The following is a 21,376-nucleotide window of genomic DNA, read 5'->3' as shown; positions in this document are numbered from 1 at the left end:
GCTTCGTTATCACAGTATAGTTTCATGGGTTTGTCAATTGAGAACCCCATCTCCTGTAGTAAGTTCTTCAGCCATACTAGTTCACAAATGGTATGGGCCATAGCCCTGTACTCTACTTCTGCACTACTTCTTGCCACCACTGTTTGCTTCTTGCTCTTCCAAGTTACAAGATTGCCACCCAGGAAGGTACAATACCCTGTGGTTGATCTCCTGTCTAATATAGAGCCAGCCCAGTCAGCATTTGTGTATCCTACTATCTCAAGAGTTCCCCCCTTTTGGTATAACTAACCACGACCTAGAGCACCCTTTAGGTACCTAACAATTCTCAGAACAGCTTCCCAGTGAGGAACCCGGGGATGTTGCATAAACTAACTCACCACACTCACAGCGAATGATATATCTGGTCGGGTAATGGTCAGATAGTTCAACTTTCCCACCAACCTTGTATCTTCCAGGATCATCAAACTCTTCACCGGCATCCACACTTAACTTGGCATTGAGTTCCATAGGAGTCTCTGCTGGTTTAGCACCTAACAACCCTGGTTTAGCACCTAACATATTTTCTCTGACATAGGTTGAACTCCTGTTTTGACCTCGCAACCTAAATCCCTAGGAAATACTTTAGCTTCCCCAGATCTTTCGTATTGAAGTGGTCCTATAAGAATTTTTTCAGCCTGTCAATGCCATTATTGTCACTTCCAGTTATGACAATATCATCTACATACATGACTAGCAAGATTGTCCCATCCTTTGAGTTATAGCTGAACACAGAATGATCAACCTGACACTGTTTCATCCCAAAGGCCTTCACCACTTCACTAAACCAGCCAAACCATGCACGTGGAGATTGTTTTAGTCCATAGATTGCCTTTTTGAGCCTGCACACCTTACCAGCCTCCCCCTGAGCAACAAACCTTGGTGGTTGCTCCATATACACCTCCTCAACAAGATCACCATGTAGGAAGGCATTTTTGATGTCAAGTTGCACAAGAGGCCAATACTACATAGCAGCTAATGAGATTAATACCCGAACTGAACCAATTTTAGCCACAGGAGAGAATGTCTCCATATAGTCCACACCATATAACTGAGAATAGCCCTTGGCCACTAACCGTGCCTTCAATCGTTCCACACTGCCATCAGGAAGATGCTTCACTGTATAGACCCATTTACACCCAACAGTGTGTTTACCAGGAGGAAGGGTGGTGAGTTCCCATGTGTGATTATGTTGTAGAGCAGAGAGTTCTTCTTCCATGGCTTGCCTCCACCCTGGGGAGGTAAGGGCTTCCTGTACAGTCTTGGGAATGGGAACCGATGAGAGTAATGATATAAACTTGCAATAAGAAGCAGAAAGGTGAGCAGTGGAAACATAGTCTGAAATGGGATGAGAAGTACAAGTATGTTTACCTTTCCGCAAAGCAATAGGAAGATCAAGATTTGAGGGAGAAGGAGCAATAGCAAGATCTGTCGACAGGTGCTGAAGTGGAGGAGGGGCCGAAGTACTTCTGCGGGTATACACTTGAGTAATTGGCGTCCTCTCTGTAGTAACAGGCATATGATGTGCATCTGCAGTAGGAATGGGAGCTACGGGGAGAGGGCCCATAACCGGTACAGGAAGAGGAACCATAGAGGGAGAAGAAGAGACCCCAACATCTGAGAAAAATGGAATTGATTCAAAGAAGAGGACATTAGAGCACATAAACGATTTATGAAATTTTGGGTTATAACACATACCCTTTCTGAGTCCTCCAGTAGCCAAGAAAAATACACTTCGTAGCTTGAGCATCTAGCTTGTCTACTCCAGGCCCCAAGTGTTGAACAAAACAAACACAACCAAAGACTCTTGGGGTGAGAGGAAATGGAGACAAAGTGGGAAACAACACGGAGAAAGGGGATTGACTTCCAAGGATTGACATGGGCATCCGATTTATCAAAAAATAGGATGTAAGAACAGCATCACTCCAAAAATGCTTTGGGACATGCATATTGATCATCAAGGATCGAGCAGTTTCAAGAAGATGTCTATTTTTCTGTTCAGCTACACCGTTTTGTTGCGGGGTGTAGGCACAAGAAGTTTGATGAATTATTCCATGATGTTCTAGGCATTGCTGAAATGGTGAGGAGATGTATTCTTCGGCATTATCGGAGCGAAGTATTTTCATATGAACACCAAATTGAGTGCGTATTTTAGCATGAAATTTCTGAAAAATAGAGAACAATTCACTACGGTCTTTCATAAGGTAGATCCATGCCATCCTTGAAAAGTCATCAACAAAGATTACAAAGTACTTAAACCAATTGTATGACACAACTTTAACTGGACCCCATACATCAGAATGAACTAAAGCAAAAGGACTAGAGACACGACTATCAGTTCTTGGACTAAATGTGACTCGATGATGTTTTCCCAACTGACATGACTCACAATCTAACGATGAAAGATGACTCAAAGAAGGAACTAGCAGCTTCAAAGCCTTGAGAGAGGGATAACCGAGTCTACAGTGCCATTGGAGAGGAGTAAGAGACGACTGAAAAGCCACTGGGGGGCCACCACCATCAAGGTAATACAAACCACCTGCTTCATGCCCTCCACCAATCTTCTTCCCCGTCTTGAGATCCTGAAACACACAAGAAGAAGGATAGAAGGTTATAGAACAATTAAGAGACTTGGTTAATCTGCTAACAGACATAAGATTAAACGGGAACTTAGGAACATATAAAACAGATGCCAAAGACAAGGAGGAGAAATCAACATCACCAACACCACAGATAGGAGATGTAGAACCATTAGTAAGGGTAACTGACTAAGATGTGGAGGAGCGAGAAAGGGAGGAAAATACATCAAGAGTCCCAGACATATGGTCCGAGGCTCCGGAATCAATGATCCAGGGTCAGGCTTTGGAAGCTAAGCAAGCCATACCTTAATGTGCAAGTGTAGCCGTGTTTTGCTGAGATGTTTGAAGGAACTGCTCATATACTGCCCATGGTACACTCACCATTTCCTGCCCGGAAGCACAAGCGGGTGTGGAGGGGGTTGGGGCAGTTTGCTGGCTTTCAGTAATTGTGCTACTACTCTTAGATGTAGCATGGTTAGCCCAAGTGTTGGGTGGACCACGCAAATCATAGCAGAAATTAACTGTGTGCCCCTCTAAGCCACAATGTGTACATTTTCTCTGAGCATTACTCCTTCCTCTTCCACGGCCTCCCCCTGACTCTCGGCCTCCAGTCCGGCCACTAGCCCGGTTAAACATGTGTCCACCACGGTTGCTTGGAGGGCCACTGCTGCCACCACCACTTCTACTTCCACGGCCACTTCCTTTAGTCACTACCAAACCAGATCTATCAGAGAAGGAAGAATGTTCCACTGGCTCAATGGATGTCCTTTTAAGACGGGCAAAAACTTCTTCAAGTGAAGGGAGAGCTGATCCCCCCCAATATCTGTGCTCTGACAGGCTCATACTCAGCCTTCAAGCCCACAAGAAACCTAGTCGCATCAAGTTGTTCACATTGCTTTTGTTGGATCTGGACATCTGATATTAGAGGGTGATACACATTTAGCTCACTGCGAATGTTCCTCAAACTTGCATAATACTCCTCTAAGCTTTGACTTCCTTGCTTCAAATTGAAGTACTCTTGTTATAATTGATATACCCTAGTTGTGTTGTCTTGTCCAGAGTACAACTTTTTAGCATGATCCCAGATCTCTTTGGCTGTATCTAGGAACATGAAGTTCACACTAATCTTTGGTTCCATGCTGTTCCAAAGCCATGTCATTATCTGTGCATCTTCTTGTTCCCAATCACTAAACCCAGGAGAATTAGAGGAAGGTTTCTCCTCCCTCACATGTTTTACTTTCCTCTTGGCCTTCAAGAACACCTCCACAGATTTTGCCCATGGTACATAGTTCTCACCATTCAACTTGATGGATGTCATTTGAACACTTATATAATCTGAAGAAAGCATGATGTTGGTTTTGTTGTCATTCCCATCTACGGAAGAAGCCATCTCCATTTTTTCACCTTCAAGTATACAACACAACCACACACTCTTTCACACGGCTTATCTCACTTATAGCACCACCAACCCCAGCTTTAAATACTACACACCACACACTAAGGCTGAAATCACTCAGTCTTCACATCAAACACCTGGGCTGCACACTGCAAAACCATTCACCACCACACACTAAGACTGAAATCACTCAGTCTTCACATCAAACACTTGGGCTGCACACTGCAGAACTGATTACACACAAGGTCTAGGACACAATCACCACCACCACCAATCACCACGACACAACCACCACCAATCTACTGCTGTTGTGAACTTCAGCAGTCGACAACTCTTCTTTCAGCATACATATGAAGAGAAATGCAGAGGAATACGACTGAAATGCATATCAGTCACACCGAGCATCACCACAACCAACTTTTGAAGCAACAAGAAAACATTCACAGTCCCTTACTTGGACAAACAACAGTAGTGTTCATACCTGTCCACATTCAGCCCTCTTCGATACTGAATAGAGGGTCTAGTATACCACTTCAACAACCACCACAGCAACGACTGGAGGCATTCTCACCTCTAGACCCACAAAACGACAACTCCTTTTCAGCCCCTTATCGAACCTTCACTCAGGTCGATCGAAAAAGAAGAAGACGACTGTGAAGGCTGGCGGCGAACCCAGAAAGAGAACAACAAGAAAGAAATAAGGATACGACCTTACAGCTATGATACCATGTGAATAAACCCTAGTTGATTCTAGGTCAAAGTAGAGAAGAAGGAAGAAGAAAGAAAAGAGAAAGAAGGAGAAGAATGTTCGGCCAGACTAGAAGAGAGAATGTGAAAAAAAATCACTCTCCTAGCCGAATCACTTGGATTTTATTCATAAAACTTGAAGTTACAAGAAAGACAGTTTTGTCCCTCATATAAGATGGGACACATAACTTAAACTCAGATACAATAGACCTTTCACTTTCAAGAAGATAAACCAAAATGACCAAAATACCCCGGACTCGAGCACTCTAACAGGGTCCAATTAGAGTAGTGTCTTATAATGGTTACAAGTACTTTGTAATTTTTGTTGATGACTATTCAAGGATGACATGGCTTTACCTTATGAAAGAAAGGAGTGAATTGTTTTCTATCTTCCAAAAATTTTAGTTGAGATTCGCAATCAATTTGGTGTACACATTAAAATTCTTCGTTCTAATAATGGCCACAAATATTTGTACACACTATTTTAGGAATATTTGGAATAACATGGCATTATCCATCAAACCTCGTGTTCCTACACCCCTCGGCAAAATGGAGTGGCTAAGAGAAAGAACCATCATCTTTTGGAAACTACTCGGTCTTTCTTACATCATATAAATGTTCCCAAACACTTTTGGAGGGATGCTATACTTACATCTTGCTTTCTTATTAACTACATGCCCATGTCCATCCTTGAAGGTCATTCTCCAGTATCGGTTTTGTTTCCTACTTTGTCTTCTTTTCCTTTTACTCCCAGGGTTTTTGGGTGTGTGTGTTTTGTCCATAATCTTGGGCCTGGAATGGACAAGTTAAATGCCCGATCCACTAAGTGTGTCTTCCTTGGCTATTCCAGGACTCAAAAAGGGTATAAGTGTTATAACCCCAATTCCCAGCGTTTTTTTGTGTGTCTCGATCTTACATTATTTGAGTTTGTTCCTTTTTTCTCTGGGTCAAGTGTTTCTTCTCTTCCATCACCTCCACTCCCGGTTCCTGTTGAGGACTCCATTCCTCTTGTTCTAGTTATGACCGAGTCTTCGCCTCCAATGCAACTTCCTGTTGAACGACCACCCATCCAGCAATTGTATACGCATCGTCAGGTATTGGCTCCTCCCCTAGATTCGTCACCATTGATAGATCCGGTAGTTGTTTCCATCCCAGCCCCATTCCTTGTTCTGACCTTGATCTTCCTATCGCTTTGTGGAAAGGTAAATGCCATTGCACTCTTCACCAAATTTCCAATTATATTTCTGTATCTCACCTTTCGACTTCCCATCGCCAGTTTGTTTCTATGTTATCCTCCGTCTCTGTTCCCAAATATGTCCAGGAAGCTCTTACTTCTCCAGGGTGGCACCAAGCAATGGAGGAAGAACTCTCGCCCCTAACTCGTACTCATACGTGGGACCTCACCACTCTTCCGCCTGGTAAGCATGTTGTAGGTTGTAAGTGGGTGTACGCTATTAAGTATTTACCTGATGGGAGTGTTGAGTGGTTGAAAGCTCGGTTGGTTGCCAAATTGGTATTGACTACACAAACACCTCCCTGTTGCCAAGATTGGCTTTGTTTGTGTTCTAATCTCACTTGTTGTGATGTATGATTGGACCTTGTTTCAGCTTGACATCAAGAATGCTTTTTTACATGGTGATCTCCTTGAGGAAGTGTACATGGAGCAACCACCAGGGTTTGTTGCTCAAGGGGAGGGTGGTAAGGTATGTACACTTAAGAAGGCTATTTATGGGCTTAAACAATCTCCCCGTGCATGGTTTGGAAGATTCAGTGAAGTGGTGAAGAAATTTGGCATGAAGGTCCACTACAGGGTATTGCACTTTTCTTGGTGGCAATCTAGTGACATGGAAGAGTAAGAAGCAGGTAGTGGTAGTAAGAAGCAGTGCAGAGGCTGAATATAGAGCCATGGAACACATAACATGTGAACTAGTGTGGTTGAAGCATCTCCTAGAAGAAATCGGGTACTCGATTGACACTCCTATGAAGCTATAGTGTGATAATCAAGCTGCAGTTTATATCTCCTCTAATCCAATGTTTCATGAAAGAACAAAGCATATAGAAGTTGATTGCCACTTTGTATGAGAGAAGGTGTTTAATGGAGTGATAAGTACAACATATGTGAACATAGGAAACCAATGGGGAAATTTGTTTACCAAAGGTTTGAGTCAGGGAAGCGTGGACTACATATGTAACAAACTGGGACTATATGACATATACTCACCAGCTTGAGGGGGAGTGTTGAAGTAGGCTGTAGAGGGGTAGTATAGGCAATTTACATTAAGTTATATGTTAGATGTAATTACAAGTAGGTCTTAAGTTAGCTGATGTGTCTCTCACTTAAGTGAGGGCATAAGAGTAATTCTGATTTGTTTTTTAGAAAGGTATAAATAAAACCTAGCCGACTAGAGAGAGTAGTTCTCTAGTTCAACTAGACCTGTTTTCTCTTCTTCTCCTCTCTTCTCTTCTCTCTAATGTTTCTACAGGTTCCTCTTCTCCTTATTATTTTGAAATATAAGAACACTATATACCTGAATTCTATCAGTGTCCAACTTCCAACACCACTTGGATCCTTCATTGATGATTTAGATAAATTCAAGAGTCCAAAGAAGAAGTTGTACAAAGTATTTACTATGTCTATACATAGTAGCAGATCCAATCACATTGATCATCGGATGACATGCCATCCTTGAATATCCCAACATACCTAGGTATTTGACCCCACAAGGATCTCATCAGTTGGCATATCAAAGATAGACAAGTCTGGTACTAAAACTGATTCAATATCAAGTCTAGGGGTTAAAAGCAACACCCAGTTGTTCCACCTATCACAAAGTCTAGGACTAATCTAGGTTTGGTCCAATTCAATGTTTCTAGTAAACACTCACCCTTACACCTTGGTTACAACCCGACCAGCTGAGACCCTTTACTCCACAAACTTGGGCTATGTGAGAATGACAACCTTGTCAGGATAGACTTCCCCAAGTGTACCAACTGGTTGTGAAGACTTAAGCCCATATTAAATTAATTATATAATCTCATACATAATACTAATATGAACCAAGGGTAATTTAGCTGAACAACCCAAATGACACAAGAAATGAATGTTCCTTAATACATAATAAATTATGTATAATACATCAGGTGGAGCTGAGGGCATACACACTATCTAACATCCAAACCATGTGATACTCCAATTAACCCTAACCACCTCTTTAACTCTATTAATGGAGAACTAATTGAAGACAAAGGAAAATTTCAAAGGCTGGTTGGGAAGCTTCTTTATTTGTCTCTAACTAGCCCAAACATTGCTTTTGTAGTCAGGATGATAAGCTAGTATATGCATGCTCTTTGTATTCCCCATATTGAAGTTGCTAAGAAGATTATTAGATACTTAAAAATCTTCTCCTAGGAGAGGTTTACTCTTTTCTGACCATGAATATCTGCATTAGAAGTTTATATAGATGCAAATTGGACTAAGTCAATTGATGATCGTAGGTCCACCTCTGGATATTGTACTCTCTTCACAGGTAACTTGGTGACTTGGAGGAACAAGAAGCTAAGTGTTGTGGCTCGTTCTAGTGCAGAAGCAAAATTTAGATCTATGGCTAATGGAGTAACCATAATTTCTATGGTTGAAATTACTCTTGAAGGAACTGGGGGTGGAATCTCAGGGCCCTATAAGATTGTATTGTGACAACAAAACTACTATTACATGCCCATAACCCTGTTCATCATGATCGCACCAACCCTTTAGAAGATGATAGACACTTTCTAAGAGAAAATATTGATACAAAAAAAAAATTGATTCCCATATGCCAAAACTGATTATCAACTAGCAGATTTTTTTTACCAAGGGGATAACAAAGAAAAAAATTGGACCCAATATTGAGCAACTTGAACATGATAGATATTTGTGCTCCACTTGAGGGGAGTTAAAAATGCATAGTCTAAGAGATCATTTGGGAGGGCTTCAACATTGATTGAACTACTTTCGCTCAGCCACTTTGAAGAAGCCATAAAAATAGCTTCACCAAAATATTATTTTCTGGGCTCAATGGAAGTGTATTTCAGCTTTCAAGATTTTTCACCAAAAGTAACTTCTAGGCTTTCTGATGGAACCTACCTTGCAAAGCCAAAAGCCACTATGTGAAAGCCCTCCGAAGCGGGTACTAAGTTGTCTTATTACTTAAGAAGGGCAAAGTTGTAATTTTCACATCTTTTATCTCTTTAAAATAATTCGAGAGGGTGGGCCAACCTAAGAGGCTAATACACACCCATTTTTCTCCCTTAATACTCTTCTCTTCTTCCTTCTACTGGTTACAGCACTATTTCATTCCTTCTCTAACTTTATGTAAGTTGTTTAAGAGTCCTTATATTTGATTGAATATTTGGTGAATCTTACATGGTTTCACTATTCTTTGATTGTTGTGTTATATGATTTTTGGGTCTATAAGAAGAATTAAGTGGAGTATGATATATTTATATAAAAAATTTGATGTGTTACAGGAATTGTTCAGAAGATGGTCTTACTTTTGCTTTCCGCTTTACAGAAGCAACAATTTCTATCCCCAACAAAGGTACAACTACTACTAACGGTACTATTTTTCCTTTGAACTACTGAATTTTATCAATACTGAGTCTTAATAATGAAAATGGAACCTATTCCATATATAAAATTTTTGGCCATGATTTGCGATTGATATATATAAGTAAAATTTATACGTCAAGGGGTAAAAATGATTGACAACCATTAACTCTAAAAAGATCAAAGAAAAGTTTTAACTTCTTTAGGACAAATATAGACCCTTCCCCAAAAAAAGAAAAAAAAAAAGCTGCCTTAAGAGTATAGGAATATCTCAAAAAAAAGGAAAAAAAGCTACCTGTCATATGGCTCAAGGCTCCCAAGTCAATAACCCAGGTAGGAGAAGATGATTCAAGGTATCCATGATTTGGAAAGGCAATGTTACCTGAATGGGCAAAGGCTGTAAAGTCGATGTACTACCCCTCAACTGAGTTTCATATTTTTTTTTGTCACTTTTCTCTTTTCTCATCTTTTCTACTATTCCAAGACTGATCAATTTCTTCAAGTGCTGTAGCTAATTATAGAGCTATGAATTAGAGACCTATAGAGTCTGGTTGAAAATATCCATGCATGGCCTAGGGTTTCCATTCTCTTGCCAATTAAAACATTGTGACAGTAAAGATGCTATAAGTATTGCTCATAATCCAATCCAACACAATAGAGCTAAGGACATGGAAGTCCATAGACTTAATTAACTCAGCAACTGTTAAATTTATTTGTTGATAAAAAATTAGAGATACGTACATCGAGGTATTCTTTCCATCCACTTAGGCAGCTAGCCTCTGCTTGCCTTCTTACATATGGATATATATAAGGAAGCCTTTACTAACCCCAATACTCTCTCCAGTTTATGCCTTGTTTAGCTAGCCCATCAGCCATAGTCTTGATCGATCTAGGGATCCATTTGTATACTATTCTCAGCTCTGCTGCCATGCCTGTGATTTCCCTCATTATGCACCTACATTTCCATGACCCTGCATCATAATTTTTTAGCCATCTTATGATCACATATGAATCCCCTTCAATCAGTATGTCTTTGAAGTTCATAGATCTAGCCAGTTGGATACCATGGAACACTGCCAACACTTAAACCTAAGTCGATAGATATTTCATGAAAGAGAAGGTTGTGTCCAAGTATATATGCCTACCTTCAGTAAAGACTGTTGAGGGCTAGCCCACATTTTGACAAAAGCAATTGGTAAAATAGAACTTGAAGGTCTTGTTGACAAGGTGGGAAAGTTTTATATTTATGCACCAGCTTGAGGCCAAGCGTTAACAGTACTGTAATTCATGTATGTATTGTCTTAATATTGTAGCTCCTAGTGACATTTAACGATAGCAAGGGCAAGTTTGTAATTCTGTTATCATTATTGTCTTATTAATCAAAGTATCTCCTAGTGGCATTTAACGAGAGCAAGGGGAAGTTTGTAATTTCTGTTATCATTATTCTCCTATCAACCAAAGCAGTTGGTGAGGCATGGACTTCCTGAGTTTCCCAATTCCTTCTTGACACCTATTTTTGTGTCTTTCTCCTACTAAACTCTAGCAAGATCACAACTTTAAATTTTATAGGTAACTCTAGATGCCATTTTCTATTTCAGGTGTTGATCTCATTCATCAAGGATGGAATAGGAAGGGAGCAAATGTACTACAAGAAGGTTATGGGACTGCTACTGTGCTTCCTGAGCAAGGAATATATCTAGCAGCTTCTATATACCGACCTGTGATCCAGGCCTGTATTTCATTTGTTCAATTAATTAGCATCTTATATATTGTATGCACTATACATGTACGGTACTTTATTCACCTTTTCCATTATGTTTAAATCTGCAGTTTACTGATAAGATTGCTTCCTTGCTCCCTCCAAAGCATTCACAGCTGGGGTATGCATAGAATCATTTCCACCAGTTTTCTACTGTTTTGATATGCATAAAAATAGGTTATTTGTTGTAACAACTCATTACTTCTGGTTTAGGATGTTTTTTCTTTTTTATTTTATTGATAAAAATGACTTGCATTAATAAATAATTAAATGTATAAAGGTACATGAAGGAAAGACATGTTCTTTATACAGGGAATAGGTGCCCACCCAGTGCATGTGGGTACACAAGAAAAGAATTTCAGTTCCAGCTAGAAGATATTTGATAAAAGTACTTGCCCTCTTGATACAAGGGCCTTCTTCATTTAGAAGAGGCTGTAAGCTGAAATGTTGTAGCCGAAGTAGTAGAAGAGAGGAGGAGACCAAGAGGTGCTGAGAATGTCGAACTGCCTAACCCAGTCGACAGTACTATCATTTATATTAGATTACAGTACAATGTTACAGGAAATGTCTGGAATGCCCCTGATTAGTGATGGGACACCCAGACTACTTAAAACACCAAATAAACTTAGGCCCATTAACACAGGCCCAGTACATAACAACTTAAACACAAATACAGGCTAATAAGAACACTTATCAACCGAACCATCAATACATAAAACCCTTCAACCTAACACTCCCCCTCAAGCTAAGCATGGATGTCAATCATGTTTAGCTTGCCAAGAAGGTCCACGAATTTTGCTGCAGCCAACCCTTTAGTCAGTACATCTGCAATTTGCATCTCAGATGGAGTATAAGGAATGCAGAGTTCTCCCAAGACTATTCTCTCTCTAACAAAATGTCGATCGATCTCAATATGTTTTGTCCTATCATGTTGCACAGAGTTATTTGCAATGTTGATGGCAGCCTTGTTGTCGCAATACAGTCTAAGAGGGCCCTCAGCTTTAATGCCAAGCTCATTAAGAAGAGTCCTGAGCCATAGGAGTCCAGCAACCCCGTGAGCCATAGCTCGATATTCAGCTTCGGAACTTGATCTAGCAACTACATTCTGCTTCTTATTGTGCCATGTAACCAGGTTCCCTCCCAAAAATGTACAATTTCCTGAAGTTCATTTTCTGTCCCCAACAGAACCGGCCCAATCTGCATCAGTATAAGCTTCAATTTCAATTTTATTGTTTTTTCTGAATAGAATTCACTTTCCTGGGCAAGTCTTCAAGTACCTGAGAATCCTTTCAACTGCTTTCATATGAGGGATCTTTGGAGAGTGCATGAACTAACTGACAACATGCACAACATAAGCAATATCTGGTCAAGTGAGAGATAAATATATCAGCTTCCCTACCAATTTTTGGTATCTCTCTCTATCACAGTAGTCCTCCCCTACTGATTCCTGTAGGCCATGATTCTGTTCTATTGGAGTATCTGCTGGTCTACACCCTATCATGCCTCTCCTCTAGGAGGTCAAGAACATTCTTCCGCTGACATATGTAGATCCCCTCTCGACCTAGAAACTTCAATCCCAAGAAAATATCTCAAGTGACCCAAGTCTTTGATCTCAAATTCAGAAGCTAAAAACTCCTTCAGTCTTTTGATCTCTTCCAAGTCATTCCCGGTAATCACCATATCATCCACATAAACAATGAGTGTTGTAAGTTTGCTATCCTATCTCCTTATGAACAAGGTATGGTCTGCACCACTCTGAGTGTACCCCACTTTCTTCATAGCCCCACAAAGCCTCTCAAACCATGCACGAGGAGACTGCTTTAAACCATATAATGCTTTCCTCAGTTTACACACCTTTCTATCAAAGCCATAGCCTGGTGGAGGTTCCATAAATACCTCTTCATGAAGGTCACCATTTAGGAAGGCATTCTTCACATCTAGCTGATGAAATTCCCATGAAAAATTTGTTGCCAATGACAATAGAACCAGAATTGTGTTGAGCTTTTTTACTGGGGCAATGGTTTCTTTGTAGTCAATCCCTTCTTTTTGAGTAAACCCCTTTGCCACAAGCCTGGCCTTGTACCTCTCAATGGACGCATCCTCCCTATGCTTTACAGTAAACACCCACTTGCACCCAACAGTGCTCTTCCCCTCTGGAAGATCCACTAATTCCCAAGTTCTTGCTTTCATTAGGGCTTTCATCTCTTCATTCATAGCTTCTTTCCACCTTGGATCAGACACGGCCTCTGAGTACCTAGAAGGAACATGTACAGAGGAAAGAGTAGACACAAAGGAGTGATAGGCTGGAGATAAATGTGAGTAAAAAACAAAATCAGCGATGGGATTCCAAGTGGTGCAAGAACGGATAGGCTTACGAAGAGCAATAGAAAGATCCAAATCAGAAGTATGTGTGTTGGAATTACCTTGGATTGCAGAGACAGATTGATCCAAGTCCAACTGGTTGTTGTCATGAGTTCGAGGGCCCTTTTTCCTTCTGTTGTAGGTGATTTGTATCTCTTTTTGTTCCCTACTGGAGCCTTCAGGGATATCTGCAGTATCAGGAGAGGTAGCAGGCACAATGCGAGCCTCACTAGGTTGACCCGAGATACCACAACTAGGAGTAGAAGAAGAGGATGGAAGGCCCGAGGCAGATAGGGGAACAAAAAAGGAGGGAGAATGAGAATCCTCTTCCATCCCACTAGTGTCCCTCTGAAGAGGATTCTGAGAAGACTGAAAATAGGATTGAGACTCAAAAACGACCACATCTCTGGTGACATACTTTCTCTTGGAGACAGGATCATAACACTTGTAACCCTTTTATGTAGGAGAATACCCCAAAAATATTCCTTTCATAGCCCTAGGATCCAACTTGGTCTTCTTTGGATACTTCACATGTATAAAACATATACAGCCAAAGACACGTGGAGGAAGAGGAAAGTCTGGAAGAGTAGGACACAGAACAGAGAAAGGGGTTTTCATATCCAACACCTTAGATGGCATCCGATTTATCAGATATGATGCAGTAAGTACAGCTTGAGACCAGTATTGCTTGGGAACCTTGTGCTGGAATAGTAAGGCTCGAGCTGTCTCCAATAGATGTCTATTCTTGCGCTCAGCAACCCCATTCTACTGAGGGGTATTAGCACAAGATGATTGATGTAACATGCCAGCATCTTCCATGAATAAGTTCAAGGATTCTTCAAAATATTCAGCAGCATTATCTGACCGGAATTGCTTAATCCTCTTATCAAATTGTGTTTCAATCATTTTGCAAAATGCCATAGTTATCCGTGGCACTTCATCTCTTCCTTTTAACAGGTAGATCCATGTGCATCGAGAGTAGTGGTCAATAAAACTGATAAAGTAACGAAAGCCATCAATAGAAACAATAGGTGAAGGGCCCCAAACGTCAGAATGAACCAAATCAAAAGGAGCTCGAATTTCATTACTGGAAATTGGATAAACAGTTCTACATTGTTTTGGCATTTGACATACTTCACAGACTAAACTCTGACTTGAAATGCCCTTAAACAATTCGGGAAACAACATTTCTAATGAAGAGAAAGGTAAATGACTTAACCTAGCATGCCACTGATGCAACCTAGCTATAGACTCCACACTTTCCGGACTACTAGCAGCAGATGCTTGTAAGGATGAACCAATGTCTGCACCAAAATAGTAGAGGCCTCCATACTCATGATCACTCCCAATCGTTCTCCTCGTCAATCTGTCCTGAAAGACACAATGAGTAGGAAAAAAGGTTATACTACAGTTCAAATTTTTGGTAGGTTTTGAAACAGACAAAAGATTTGAGGTGAGACTGGGAACATGTAGAACTGATTTAAGAGAGAGGTCCTTGCTTAGGTCAACCACCCCTTTTCCAGAGATGGTGGAGAAAGACCCGTCAGCAACTCTCATCTTATCCTGACCAGACAACATTTGATATGAAGAGAATAAGGAGGACATATGTGTCATGTGGTCAGTTGCACCAGAATCAATAACCCAAGAAGTAGAGTCAATAGAACTAGTTGCACTAAAGGCAGAGACTATACCTGATTTGGCAAGAGAGGTGGAAGCAAAAGAATTACTCCTCAGACGGGCTAAAGCCCGGCTAAGGACCTCTACCTCACTAGCAGTGAAGCCCAAGGCACCGGCTCCAGAGGAATCAGCAACCTGCCCCATGGGAGAAGAAGCCACTGTTGATATACTCTGTGAGTTGTCACCATTGTTACTAGTGACAAGGTTCTCACTTGCCGGATGACCCTTCTGTTGCTTCTTGTCCTTTCTCAATGCAGTTGGCTTCAGGTGAGGATACAGGACCCAACACATTTCTTTTACATGTCTCTCACCCCCACAATGAGTGCACTTAAGATGCTTCTTGTCTGGATGTCTGTTTCCCTTTGTGGAAATCAGGGCTGAATGTTCACCAAATTGTTCAGCTGGTTGAATCTGAGAGTCAACTTGCATCTCCTTTCTCCTGACTTCTTCATTCCTTACCAGATAATAAACATGATGTAACTCGGGCAGTTCATTTCTTCCTAGAATTTGTGACCTTATGCCCTCATACACTACGTCCAGGCCAGCCAAGAACTTAAAGGCTCTGCTCTCTTCAATCTGCTTATCATGTCTCTCCTTGTCCCTGGCATTTTCCTAATCCAAAATCAAGTGATGGTCAAGTTCTTCCCAAAGTCCTTCCAGAGTTGCAAAATATATTACAACTGTCATATCCCCTTGCCTTAAGGCAGCAATTTCTTGATTCAATCTATAGATCCTAGCATTATTTTTCTTCTGTCCATAGGTTTTAGACACTTTTTCCCAAATCTTGGCTGCTGTGGGAAAGTGTTGAACAGTCCTGGCAACTCGTGGAGTCATAGAGGCAAGCAGCCAGGACATAACTGTGGCATTCTCCTTGCGCCACACTGCATACTCCGCACTGCCAACTTCAGGTTCCTTCTTACTCCCATCTAAGTAGCCTGTGAGATCACGGGAAGTAATAAAAAGCATTGCAGAAACGGACCACTCCCTGAAGTTGTATTCATCCAGCAGCACACCTGTAATCTGCAAGCTGTGCAGATTCGGGTTTTCCAGATTTGAAGACCTCCCACCAGGTCTGATATCCCTAGAAGAGACCTCTCTGGATATTGAAGACATCTTAGCTGCAGACTCTGTGTAGATAACATTGTTTCAGACTAGCCGAAGTGTTCACAGTGCTGAAAAAAGACTAGTTGCAGTATTGAAGAAGGTTCTGACAGCTCGCAACACTGGTTCAGACTTGCCGAGACTGTCACAGTTCTGAAGTAGTTCAGTTACAGCAGCAAATAAGGTGTTCTGTGAGCTGGTAACCAACCTGAAGCTGAGAGCTCTCCACCACTGCACTATGCAGACTTCTCTTGGGCTTCGATTACTACAACTGTAGAGAGTGTTCCCCCCTACGGCCAATACTAGGACTGCTGAAATCAGTCCTCAATCTAGGTCTGTCCTATACAGACCTCTCTTAGCAGCCGAATGGCTACTCACTACTAGAAACAGTCTAGTAGGACATCAACTTCTGGGTCTTACTTCCCTTGCACCCTACAACCAAGGGAAACCCTAGGGTTTCACTGCAGCAACCAAGGACAGCAAGAGAGAGGAGATGGCGTCGGCTGTAACCAGGAAATTGCTTAATGCTCTGATACCATTTAAGCTGAAATGTTGTAGCCGAAGTAGTAGAAGAGAGGAGGAGACCAAGAGGTGCTGAGAATGTCGAACTGCCTAACCCAGTCGACAGTACTATCATTTATATTAGATTACAGTACAATGTTACAGGAAATGTCTGGAATGCCCCTGATTAGTGATGGGACACCCAGACTACTTAAAACACCAAATAAACTTAGGCCCATTAACACAGGCCCAGTACATAACAACTTAAACACAAATACAGGCTAATAAGAACACTTATCAGCCGAACCATCAATACATAAAACCCTTCAACCTAACAGAGGCAATACTGGAAATTAGTAGATCATTGGTATGTTTTCCATTCCGGAATAGACATACTGCTCAACATTTGTTTGGAAGAGATCTGGAATGGTTCTGTTTCTGGCGGTTTGGTGGGGTCTATTGATGTTTGTAGTGGTGCAGAAGTGTTCTTTCAACTGAAAGCCTCTCTGTTAGAGCAGATGGAAAGATGTAATAAGATCTTTATAGATAAGTGTGCCTTGGTTAGGTCAAGCATTGGAAAAATTGAGTAGACTATCATAGGTGAACTTGGATTAGCTGAACACTTCAACTGTGTAGTGGGCTGTCGAACCAATGATAACACCCCACGCCAGTGACAAAATACATGGGGCCCACACCAAGAGATTGAATGGTTGTGGGCAAATGTATTTTATTACTGGTGTGGAATGTTATTATTGGTTCCACAGCCTGCTGAACAGCCATTGAGTTCCGCTAATCCTATCTCAACATAGGTGGACTGGGGAGATTAAAGAATTCTCCAGGCAATGTCAAGTTCATTTTACAAACCAGTGGAATGGCATCATTTTTAACAGACCTTGGGCTATATTTCCAAGGGGTATCTGTAAATGTTGTTTCTGTGAGCTTAGGAGCTGTATTCGAAGTAGCAGAGAAGAGAAGAAGACCTCTGAAATACTGTGAATGTCGAACTGAATAGCTCAGTCGACAATACTGTTATTTATATTAGAATGTAGTACAATGATACAAGGAATTACTGGAATGCCCCTTGTTGGTTCGGCTGTCTTAATTTGTATGTTTATCTTTGTTGGGTCTTAAGTCATTAGTTATTGGGCTTTAATTACTGGGCCTAATCTTATTTAGTGTTTATTTTGACTAGGTGTCGCATCACTAATCAGGGGCATTCTGGTCTATTTATGTAACATTATGTAATGTTCTTATATATAATAGATTAGGGCTGGCTGAGAACACTTCTGCCGCCCATCTCATATCTTCTTCTTCTTCTTCTTCTTCTCCTCTCATTCGACAGCTCTATTTCAGCAAACATGGTATCAGAGCGCTAATCTTTCGACTGGTTACAGCAGCCGCCTCTTCTTCTACTCGCAGTAAACTTTCACTTCTTTTTTTTTTGGTTGCTGCAAAGAAACCCTAGGGTTGGTCGTAGAACACAGCTGGACCTACATCTAGGGTTTCCCTTGGTTGTAGGGCCCAAGGGGAGTTAGATCCAGAGGCTGATGCCCTAATAGATGCAGTACAATAGACTGTAGCCATTCGGCTAAGATAGATCTGTGTAGAACAGATCTAGGCGGAAGGACTAATCTCAGCAGTCCTAGAACTGTTCGTGGGTGAGGTTATAACCTGCAATAGCAGTGCTTAGCACACAGTAGAAGCCAACACAGCAAGTTGCAGGCTGCGGCAGCAGTGATTAGAACACAGCAGAAGGTAGCACAACAGATTATAATCTGTGACAGCAGTAATTAGGGCACAGTGTGCAGTGCAGTACTCGGTGTTTCAGCTCTGTGTCAGGTTCTCAGGACTGAGTTTACAGTGCAGCAAGTTCCATAAGTGTGAAACAGTTCACTATATATTGTGTTTACAGTCTTGACATTTACGAGTAAGAGAAGATGTCTTCCATATCCAGGGAAGTGTCTTCTAGAGATGTTAGGGCTTGTGGGAGATCTCCTAATTTGGAGAATCCAAATCTGCACAGCCTACAGATCACAAGTGTGTTGTTGGATGAGTACAACTTCAGAGAATGGTCTGTCTCAGCCATGCTTTTCATCACATCCCGGGAACTCACTGGTTACTTGGACGAGCAGAAGAAGGAACCCGAAGTGGGGAGTGCTGAATATGCAACTTGGCGCAAGGAGAATGCTATAGTTATGTCCTGGTTACTTGCCTCAATGACTCCAAGAGTAGCTAGGACTGTTCAACATTTCTCCATGGCTGCCAAGATATGGGAAAAAGTTTCTAAAACCTATGGGAAGAAGAAGAATAATGCCACAATTTACAGACTGAATCAAGACATTGCTGCCTTGAGGCAAGGAGATATGAGTGTTGCAACATATTTTTCTACACTAGAAGGACTATGGGAAGAGTTAGATCACCACCTTATTATTGATTGGGAGAATGCCAAAGACAAGGAAAAGCATGACAAACAAGTTGAAGAGGGTAGAGCATTTAAGTTTCTAGCTGGCCTAGATCCTATATATGAGAGCATAAGGTCCCAAATTCTGGGAAGGGATGAAATGCCAGACTTACATCATGTTTACTACCTTGTGAGGAATGAAGAGGTGAGAAGAAAAGAGATGCAGGTTGATACTCAAACTAAACTAGTTGAACAGTCTGTGGAACATTCGGCCCTAATCTATACAAATCAAAGGGGAAACAGGCACTCTGACAAGAGACATCTGAAGTGCACCCACTGTGGAGGGGAAAGGCATGTGAAAGAGACCTGTTGGGTTCTCCATCAGCATCTGAAGCCAGCTGCATTGAGGAAAGATAAGAAGCATCAGAAGGATCAATCTGCAAGTGTGAATCTGGCTACGGGTCAAAGTCATGATGGTTAAAAACACTCATCCACAGTTACTTCCTCTTCCATGGGACAGACCACTAATTCCCCTGGAACGGGGTCCTTGGGTTTTACTGCCGATGAGGTAGAGGTACTTAGCCGGGCCCTAGCCCGTCTAAGGACCAACTCTCTTCCATCCTCCTCCCTTGCCAGATCAGGTATTGTCTCTGCCTTTAGTGCACCTAGTACTATTAATCCTGCCTCTTGGATTATTGATTCTGGTGCAACTGACCACATGACACACATGTCTTCTCTATTTTCTTCCTATCATTTAATGTCTGGCCAAGATAAAATGAGGGTTGCTGATGGTTCTCTCTCTACCATCTCTGGGAAAGGAGTGGTTGACCTAAGCAAGGACCTCTCACTCAAATCTGTCTTGCATGTTCCCAATCTTTCTTCAAATCTCTTATTTGTTTCAAAGCTTACCAAAAATTTGAATTGTAGCATAACCTTTTTTCCTACTCATTGTGTCTTTCAAGACAGATTGACGAAGAGAACGATTGGGAGCGGTCATGAGTGTGGAGGTCTCTACTACCTTGACGCAGACATCAATTCGGCCTTACAAACATCTGCTACTAGTAGTCAGTCCAATGTGGAGTCAATAGCTAGGTTACATCTGTGGCATGCTAGGCTAGGTCATTTACCATTTTCATCATTGGAAGTGTTGTTTCCAGAATTATTCAAAGGTGTTTCAAGTCAAGAGTTAGTTTGTGAAGTCTGTCAACTATCAAAGCAATGTAGAACTGTTTATCCAACTTCGAGTAATGACATTCAAGCTCCTTTTGACTTAGTCCACTCTGATGTTTGGGGCCCCTCTCCCATTATTTTTGTTGATGGTTTTCGATACTTTATCAGTTTTATTGATCACTTTTCTCAATGCACATGGATCCACTTATTAAAAGCACGAGAAGAAGTACCGCGGGTAACCATGACATTTTGCAAAATGATTGAAACACAATTTTGCACGAAGATCAAACAATTCAGGTCAGATAATGCTGCAGAATACTTTGAAAGGACCTTGAATCTGTTTATGGAGGATGCTGGAATGATTCATCAGTCATCTTGTGCTAGTACCCCCCAACAGAATGGGGTTGCTGAACGCAAGAATAGGCACCTATTGTAGACTGCTCGAGCCTTACTATTTCAGCACAAAGTTCCAAAAAACTATTGGTCTCAAACAATCCTTACTGCATCATATCTGATAAATCGAATGCCATCCAAGGTATTGGGGATGAAAACTCCTTTCTCTGTTCTTTGCCCTCATCTTCCTGACTTTTCTCTTTCACCGAGAGTCTTTGGTTGTGTATGCTTTATACATGTCAAGGATCCGAAGAAGACCAAATTGGATCCTAGGGCTACAAAGGGAATTTTTTTGGGGTACTCCCCTACTCAGAAGGGATACAAGTGTTATGATCCAGTCACCAAGAAAAAATGTCACAAAGGATGTGGTATTCTTTGAGTCTCAATCCTATTTTCATTCTTCCAAGAATCCTCTTCAGGGGGAGACTAGTGGGATGGAAGAGGATTCTTCTGTTCCCCCGTTCTTTGTGCCTCTCTCTACCTCAGGCCTTCCATCTTCAACTCCTAATCCACCTAGTTGTGGTATCCCGGGTGAATCTAGTGAGGCTCCCATTGTACCAACTACTACTAGTGATGTTGCAAATATTACTGAAGACTCCAACAGGCTGCAAAGAGATATCAGAATCACCTACAACAGAAGGAAGAAGGGCCCTCTAACTCATGACAGCAA

At 41.4% G+C, this 21,376-nt stretch overlaps 1 protein-coding gene across 7 annotated transcripts in view; it reads left to right on the top strand.

Annotated features, from left to right (window-relative positions):
* Nucleotides 1-21,376, top strand: part of LOC104592889 (exocyst complex component SEC8-like) — a 186,147-nt gene that overhangs the window by 107,161 nt on the left and 57,610 nt on the right. For all 7 annotated transcript variants that reach the window (XM_010252442.3, XM_010252424.3, XM_019197134.2 and 4 more), the window contains 3 exons: nucleotides 9,265-9,335; nucleotides 10,942-11,072; nucleotides 11,174-11,223. In XM_010252442.3, the coding sequence (XP_010250744.1) occupies nucleotides 9,265-9,335; nucleotides 10,942-11,072; nucleotides 11,174-11,223 (252 nt within the window). The remainder of the gene's footprint in view (nucleotides 1-9,264; nucleotides 9,336-10,941; nucleotides 11,073-11,173; nucleotides 11,224-21,376) is intronic.

The sequence above is a fragment of the Nelumbo nucifera genome, chromosome 3 (assembly GCF_055504915.1).
Source record: "Nelumbo nucifera cultivar China Antique chromosome 3, China Antique-T2T, whole genome shotgun sequence".
Taxonomy (NCBI): Eukaryota; Viridiplantae; Streptophyta; class Magnoliopsida; order Proteales; family Nelumbonaceae; genus Nelumbo; species Nelumbo nucifera.
The sequence above is the reverse complement of the archived record's forward strand: the minus strand, read 5'-3'. Positions and strand labels throughout refer to the sequence as shown.